Raw genomic sequence first — 8832 nt, forward strand, 5'->3', positions numbered from 1 at the left:
TAAAACAATATAATATATATCATAGAGCTTAAATTCAAATTTAAACTTTATTTTTACTTAAAAATTATAATATAATATTAATATTTTGTAATTGAAGATACCAAAAAATGAAAATGATTGGAAGGCTATTGCAAAAGAATTTGAGCAAAGATAGAACTTTCCACATTGCATTGGCGCGATTGATGGTAAACACATTACCATCCAAAAACCACCAGGAACAGGCTCCTATTATTTCAATTACAAACTATCATTCAGCATTGTCTTAATGGCAATAGTAAATGCTAATTACGAATTCATAATGGTAGATGTTGGAGCCAATGGAAGAATCTCTGACGGAGGAGTGTTTTCTAATACCGAGTTCTGTAAGCGACTTGTAAAAAACGAACTATGCATTCCTCAGCCTGATAATTTACCTAATAGCGAAATAAAACTGCCATATGTTTTGGTAGGAGATGATGCATTTCCTCTTATGAACAACTTAATGAAACCATTTAGTAGAAGAAACCTGACCAAAGAACAAGCTATATTCAATTATAGATTATCTCGTGCTAGACGTATTGTGGAAAATGCGTTCGGAATATTATCATCCCGGTTCCAAATATTGTTAAAAGAAATTAATTTGTGCCCAGAAAAAGCCACTCTGATTGTTCTAACATGCACTCATTTACATAATTATTTACGGATGAAAAAAGTCGAGTCATACTACCAAGGAGGTTTTGATGTCGAAAATACAATGACAGGCGAGATGGTAAACGCAGACTGGAAATCAGATCGATTGTTGCTTCCTCTACAACAACTTTCAGGGCGAAATACCACTGTATCAGCAAAAGAAATACGCCTAAATTTCTCACAATATTTCAATAGTGAGCAAGGAGCTGTACCATGGCAGAACGACAGCATAAAGTAGCTACATACATATGTCATTGTTCTATGTTTTAAATTATTGTATAGGGCTCCGCCCATTAATATAAATATTAATAATAAACGATAAACGGTTAAACCAAAATACAATAAAATGATTTGTTTTAGATTCTGAGTGGAACGATGAATGTATTGATTTTACAATGATGTGTGTTTTTTTTTATTTTTTTATTTTTTTTTTGTGTCTGCAGACACGGAAAAAAAACATGGTTATAATTACCAGAATATGATTCATACTACAAGAATTTTTGGTTCCACCCGTGACAACAATATGGTTAGTTAATATTACAGTAAATCTTTGGTAAACTGTATTTGGTTACAATTACCAAATGAGTTGTTAAAATAACAATACATTATTATGTAGTAATAAAAAACAATTTTATTGAACTTTTATCATAATGTACAGTGTATACCCTTTTACTTTTACTTTACTATTATTTACTAATTTAAACTATACTCATCTCAAATAATTAATTTAACAAATAGGTATATTTTTTTATATCGTATAGCAATTGGATGTCAAAATACGTGAAGATGAGTTCATAACCTTCATATATTATTATATTAAAAGTTATATAACATTAAAACATAACAATTGTTAATTTGTAATTTAAAATTATTAATTTTTTTAAAAACATTTATAATTGCAACTCGCATAATATATATTAATATACACAAATTTATGTTATCAAGAAATTTAACAGAAATGTTTGTGTTTTTGTATTGGATTATTTTTATTTTATATTGATATAGAAATATATGAAAAAAAAATAAAATAAAATATGTAGTAATTAAGTAATATTTACGTATAAACGAAAAATTACAAAATATTTTTAACTTGATAGATTTTTTTAAAATCAACTGAGAAAAGCTAAGTTATTTCAACTGTAAATTAAACCATAATTATTTTGTCAATAACGTAAAATATTTAAATTTAAACACAAAACGAACGAGTTAGGAATGGACAACGGTGTGAATATAAACGGTCAAAATGTTAAGCGTAATAAGTAAAAGAGTAAAAGAGTAATAAGTATGCTCAGTAGTTCAGTACACAGTGTCCCAGAGAGTAGTGACTATGGTGGTGACTTTGTGGTCAGCACAGTGCATATTGTATACTATTATATATCTATGATAGTACCACGATTTGTTGTTGATGTATAACGCGTTATAAGTACCTAATGGATATTGTGATATGATTAATACTAGTACCTAATACCTGCATTTATTTATATTAAACTGAATTTTACCAGTGCATACTAGTTTCCTCCCAAAATATACGAATTGCCTCACATCCTTATCGTACAAAATATCTATTACAATTCTATTTTAATAATATTATTAGTACAGTCGCGTACTATTTATTTAATCTAATCTAATCATTTGTTATTATAATCACTAAAAATAGTTATAGACCGAGGCCATCAACAGTGGAATACAATATTATGATATTATGCTTACCGCTTCATCGTTGTTTTCCTCGACTACATCGACAATTTCATCAAAACTGTCTAATGTGGAAGTTCCTTGCAATTGAGTCTCTTGGTCTCTTAAAAAATCGATTTCATAGAAGTACCACAAACTTGGTTCATAAATATCATCAGCCCCTGCACCTGATTTTTGGCTGGACTTTACTTTCTTCAATTCTCTACGGTATGATGTACGAAGAGAATTAATTTTGGCACGCACTAAGTCCCTATTTGCTTTTGGATCAATTTCTTTCATTTTCTCTACCAGTTTTTCGTACGCCGCATCTTTCTTAATTCTATTTTTATAGGCTTCGCTTTTAACTTTCCACAATTTAGGAAACGTATGATAAAGGCCGATAAATTCAAGCCAAAATGTCTTATTGTCATCAATTTTAGACGCCATAGTTATAAAACTAAATTTTATATTTAGTAAATCCTACAATAAAAATAAAATTTAATAATAATATAAAAACAAATTATATAGATATAAGTAAATGTATTATAATTATAATTACTAGTAAAGTAAGTATAATAATTAATATTACCTATTTCATACGTTTTTCCAATCGTCTTGAGGTTTTTGACAGCCGATGCTTGTCAAACACTGCCATACACGTACAACAGATTGTCAATCGTGAAGCGTTTGCGCAACAAATTTCGAACTCGACCGATTTGTTTCAAACAGTAGCGCAACTACTCAAACCACGCCATACACGCTCAAAATGTTTGCACAAACACAGAGGTTGCGCAAATTTGTTTGACGTGTATGGGGGCCTTTAGAATGCACAGTACCGATAGCAATGTCCCTGATCATTTGGTTGAAACAGATGAAGAAGACGAACAAAATGAAAATGAAGAAGCCACTCCCAATCAAGGAGAACCAAATCAAGAAGAAGCACTCCAATTACCGACAGTTTTAGAAAATAATTTGGTCTGAAATAATAAGTTTAACTATACAATATTATTATTATGTACCAGTTTTTATAAGTAAGATTTCAATTTTTTTTTTATTTTTAAAGCAAAGTGAAGCTGCAATTTTATTTTATAAGTATTTATTTTATTATTTATTATTTATTACTCAAAATTTTAAAATTTTTTCCAATTAAGACGTGTTCTATTACATTTTTGTATACCTAATAATAGCATTTATAACATTATGAGAAAAATACATCGCAGATTTGAAACAAAATTAGGTATTTATTCAAAATAAAAATATTATTATTGCTATAATAATTATAGCATAATATTTAAATAAGGGTACAAGCGCCCTTCATCACATATGAAAAAAAAAAAATCAGAGCTAAACGCCAAAAAATGGTAAGTTTTAACAAAATCCATTGAGTTTAAAAATTAACGAGACATTTCAGTATAACTAGTATCAAGCCATCAAGGTAGCATAACATGAAATGAAAATATACAATAACCTCATACCTGGAGCTTAATTAAACACCGATGCGCCAACTCCAAAGTTGATAACAAATGAAAATTTTGTTTTTGCGCTCCTGAAAAGTTGTAAAAATGTCACTTAGTCCCTTTTGCCTTATACCAGTCGATATGTCAATGCATTAAAAATTTAAAAAAAAAAGGCTGGAGGGATCTATCCCCATCATCCCCTCCATAACTACGCCACGCACCCAGCCCCCCTCCCCCACTCACCAAAGAGTATAACAGTGTACACCGTAAACATGTTAACTGACATTTAACCGTGGTATCACTGTATCAGTCATAACCAGGTTGTTATATAATATCCGTCTCCTACGAAATATATCATTATGAGAAAGCTCAAAGCGGTACTATGTACTTTGTTTAACGTCAATCACTGTCCAGGGCAGTAGTTAGTGTTCTTCCCTATTGTCCAGCGTTCTGGAATACACAAGTATGTACACAATGTTTAATTATATTTGCCAATTGTAATGTACATTGTGTAAATTAGTTGTTATTTTTTTCAGAATGAATAGAAACGTGTTTAAAATAAATAAATGCCCGGGTATGCAGGTGAATTAATACAATAATTAACCTGCATACCCAAGGGCAAACAAATTGCCCACACGTCGTAAGTATACCAAAAGTTTAAAAACTTTGTCAACATTAGCTGATACACACTATTTGTTTTCTCTCTCTGGCCCACGCGTAACATAGACAAAACGCATTTACGCAGAATCATTTTTTCTATGTTTTTAAGTAACCGTAGAGTAAAATCACCTATTACAAAAAAGATAGAGAATATTACTTTTATTTAATTTTCTAAATATTGCGTCAAAACAATTTAACATAATTAAAATTTACCTTATTTTTTTGTTTATTTTGAAATTTGAGTACAAAGTTAAATAACAATAAAATATTTATTTTTTTGTGTTACATTAATTTATTACACAATCTGTAAATTTATTTTTTTTTACTAAGAGTACAAGCACTGTGGGAGTTGATAGGAGTTGATGGGTTCTTGAGAAAAAAATCTATCCAGTGATGGAACTTCTTTATAAAATATAAAAACGATAGGTATGTCATTCCCTCAAAAATATTATTATCAGGGTTCGGGACTTATAGCTCTAAAAAGCACTAAAATATGCGCTTATATATACCCAATAAACTTAAGAATATGCACTAAAAAATTTAAAAAAAAAATTAAAAATCATTAACAAAAAAAGATTTATTTGATATAATATGTATTAATAAATAGGTATATATATTATATTAATTTTTTTATATTTAAAAAAATTAAAAAAAATAAAAAAATTTGTAATTTAAATCTTAGTGCCTTTATGATTGCATTGAACTATTAGATGTTTTCGAACATTTTCGAACTGGAAGGCTCTTCTATTATCGGCTAGAATACACTTATATGCCGAAAATGAACGTTCCACGTCGACGGAAGTAATGGGAGCATACTTGAAAAATAACAGATCATTACATCTTCTGCTATTGAACGAAGATCCATAGACTCTCCTCCGGTGATAATTTTACATATTTGTTTTAAACTATTTAAACCCTTGTTTTTTATTAATACTTGATCAAGTTTTTTTGACACCGCAATTCCATGTGGTCCGTGTAAATTACATAATTTCGATTCAATATCATCTATAAGTTTTAGCGAATCTGTTAATGGAACATATTATGTCTGTAGTTGTTTTATAGCTACAGTTAACACTTCAAAATTGGATTTGATAAAAGCCATGTTACATTGTAAGTTCGGTTGTGATATACATAGTTTTGCCTTTTGAATACTAACTGCATCATTTTCGTCTAATAAATGTATAATGCGAACAATCGTCTCAAAATTTCCGCAATAGTAAATTGCGGCATCCAACCATGTTCCCCAACGAGTTATTATGGGTTCTGGTGGCAATTTAATTCCAGGTGCTTCAGTTTTAAATAATAAAATTCTAGAAGGGGCTTTTCTAAAAAATTTTTTTACATTTGATATTAAGTTATCTACCTCATCAAATTGTCCTCGAATTTCCTCGGCTACACGATGAATCCCGTGAGCAACACATGTAGTATGAACCATTCTTGTATAAAAACTTTTTAAAACAGATCCAGCTTTTACCATGTATGGTGCGGCGTCTGTTAAAAATAACAAAACATTGTCGTAATTGATACTTCCAGACCATAAGATTCCCATTGCTTTATCAAATAGTTTGCAAATTGTTGTATGATTAGTTCTATCCAGTTGTTCCGAGTGTAGTAAAAATATATTGCCAGTACTATCAGTCTTGAGAACTCCAACAACAAATAATTAGATTATTTTAATCACTTGCCGAGCGATACGAATGTAGCCTGTAGACATAGATCGGCTGTCCAATCATGAAACACAGTATGTGCATTTCACAAAATTGTTCAAAAGAAGCAGATTTGCTTCCCATTTCGTATAGATGGCGTTCATTTGTAAGCAATTATTATTTTTAGGTACCAAAGAGGTATTGAATATTTAATTTACCAATAATTTTCCTCGTGAAAGAAAAGTCCTTGTGTTAGGTGGAAAAATGTGTTATATAATTTGATATCCGCATTTATGAACCATTAAAAAAAAAGTAAAACACAGTAAGCGATCTTACTGTGTATTTAAATTGGTTACTGCATTTCTGTTCAGTCAAAAAAAAAAATAAAACACAGTAAGATCACAATATACTGTGTTTTTAAATTGGTTATGACGTTGATGATTTTTTTTTTAAATAAGTACTTGGACTTAGCAAGGGGATATTTCTGTGGGGGGGAGCGTCACCCTCCCTTGAAAATAGGGCCAGGGACTAACTAAACTTATTTAAGTGTCTTTAGTAGGAAAACATATTTACTTGCAATTAATTGCTTTTTTTTTTTAGATAAAAAGACCTCTTTGGTATGAAAAACCTTAACTATTCATTTTATTCATACTATTAATAGAAATTTAGGCAACATAAAAATTCATTAAATATTATTTCATATGGGTAACAAACTTTGTAACCAAATAAATTCATCAGAAAAACGTTTTAAAACAATAAAAAAACAAATATAAAAACAACATAATAATGAGTTATGATTAAAAATTTAGAAAACATAAAATTTCATTAAATTATTTGATACAACATTTTAACGAAACATATTCATAAAAAAACATTAAGTAAAAAGTCAAGAACAATGTAATAATAATAGTAATGATAGTAGATGAAAACTTAATACTCTTCTTCGTTGATCAGGTCTAAAGAATTTTCTGATTCTGGTAATGTTTGCCAAAATAATTTTCGATTATCTGGCATGAATGGTACAAGAGCTTTAATAATTTCCTTTTTTTTAGAAATTTTTATACCTCGTTGACTATTTTGGGGTTCTGGGTAATTGACCATATTCTTTAATGCACTCTTCTGTATAAAATCTAATTCAGTTAAATCCTCATAAAAATTAGTTTTATATTCAAAGCTAAATGATCCTTTCGCAAATCGCACCATGACAATGTTAGTCAATTTAAAATTTGTTAATTGATCACCTACTTTTTTTGTTGTTTTTTTTTTGGATTTCCATTGGTAAAATGTTTCTAGTCTTAATACTTGAACTTTTGCTCTACATTCTGTTATATTGTCAATTAGGCCATCATAGTCATATACTTTACCTTTTCTTCTTATTTTAGATTCAATGTTGCCATGTATCCCATCTGCACTCATATGAGTATGGCCCTTGGTCAGATATTTGATAAATATTTCATTAGGCCCAAAAGTTTGATTCACTGCTGTTACTAAAGCTGAGTATAATGTCCAATTTTTATTTTGGGCTGTACAATTATCTGCCCAAAATACAAATTTGGTCACATCTCGTTCTTTGCCAATTACTTTTAAGATGGAATCAGTAATATTTTCTGCTTTTCGGCCATTTATAGCTTCATGCCACAAAACACAATAGCTAGTAAATAAGCTTCCTTTTTTAATTGTAGCAAAAGTTTCATTAAATACAACCAATCTACTAGTGAAATATGATGCTTTGATACTAGGCAAGTATGGTAAGAGTATCACTTTTTGTAGATCCATTGAATAATATCTAATTTCATAATTCTCTTCTTCTTGAGAATCTTTTTTGTACTCAGCATTTGCTTTATTAGCTTTAGTTTTATGAAGTTCTAAAACTGAATTTGTTGCCTGGTTTACATTGTCTGGATCAGCAACAAAATTTAAACAGTCTACACAGTCGTCAGATTTAGGTTGATTAAGTGATATATTTTGTCTTTTTAATGTCGTTCTATATGTTTCAATGTCACAGTATTTGGGGAATTTGGAAGAAAAATCTTTAAACATATCTTTTATAGTTAACTTACGAGGTAAATAACGAGCATTAGGTGCATTATGTCGTCTATAATGACTTATACAGGGATGGTACAACTCAATATGATTTATAATTATATTTCGATCAATAATGTCAACTCTGGATCTACCTCTATTCTCTGTAACGTACTGCCCACATGAATCCCTTTCCATGGCTGCTACCACCTCGGTTATTACTGAGTCATTTGTGTACCCAAGGGTTTGTAAAAAGGTTTTTTTGCAAATTGATATTTCAACTTTCAACTCGGGATGTGTCAATGAATAAAAACGACTTTTATTTTTTTTTAAACTATTATTATCGTTAGTTGAAACTCGTCTTCGCTTTACAGGGACCAAAGTTACACATTTTGACAAATATTTCTGACGGTCTGAATAGCTTAGCTTCCAATAATTTAACCAAATTTCATTTTGATGCTCTTCACTCAACAGAGGGCATTGTTTGTTACACTTACTATCACAAGTCTTTAGTATAATAAGGTGTTTGTCAATTTGTTTTTTGTTTTGAGCTTCTTTGATCTTAACTTGTCGAGTGTACTCTTCATTACTTGACATCTTACATTTTCTAAATGTTATTTCTTGATTTTTGTGGCCAGTATTGTAATGTGTTACAACTATTAATATAAAAGGGAACTTATTAGGATCTTCAATAATTACCTCTA

At 29.7% G+C, this 8832-nt stretch overlaps 3 protein-coding genes across 3 annotated transcripts in view; 1 reads left to right on the forward strand and 2 right to left on the reverse strand.

The window, feature by feature from the left end:
• The window catches only part of LOC103308489, a 1114-nt gene extending 948 nt beyond the window's left edge, over positions 1-166 (reverse strand). Inside the window, exon 1 of the mRNA XM_008181924.1 lies at positions 158-166. Coding sequence (XP_008180146.1) covers positions 158-166 — 9 coding nt within the window. The remainder of the gene's footprint in view (positions 1-157) is intronic.
• Positions 167-298: 132 nt separating this feature from the next.
• On the forward strand, positions 299-907 carry LOC103308488. Its single transcript, XM_008181923.1, has one exon. The coding sequence runs from the start codon at positions 299-301 to the stop codon at positions 905-907; it is 609 nt and encodes a 202-aa protein (XP_008180145.1).
• A 1454-nt stretch (positions 908-2361) lies between these two features.
• LOC103308487 lies at positions 2362-2790 on the reverse strand. Its single transcript, XM_008181922.1, has one exon. The coding sequence runs from the start codon at positions 2788-2790 to the stop codon at positions 2362-2364; it is 429 nt and encodes a 142-aa protein (XP_008180144.1).
• Between the last annotated feature and the right edge of the window lie 6042 nt (positions 2791-8832).

This window comes from Acyrthosiphon pisum, chromosome X (genome assembly GCF_005508785.2).
Source record: "Acyrthosiphon pisum isolate AL4f chromosome X, pea_aphid_22Mar2018_4r6ur, whole genome shotgun sequence".
Taxonomy (NCBI): domain Eukaryota; kingdom Metazoa; phylum Arthropoda; class Insecta; order Hemiptera; family Aphididae; genus Acyrthosiphon; species Acyrthosiphon pisum.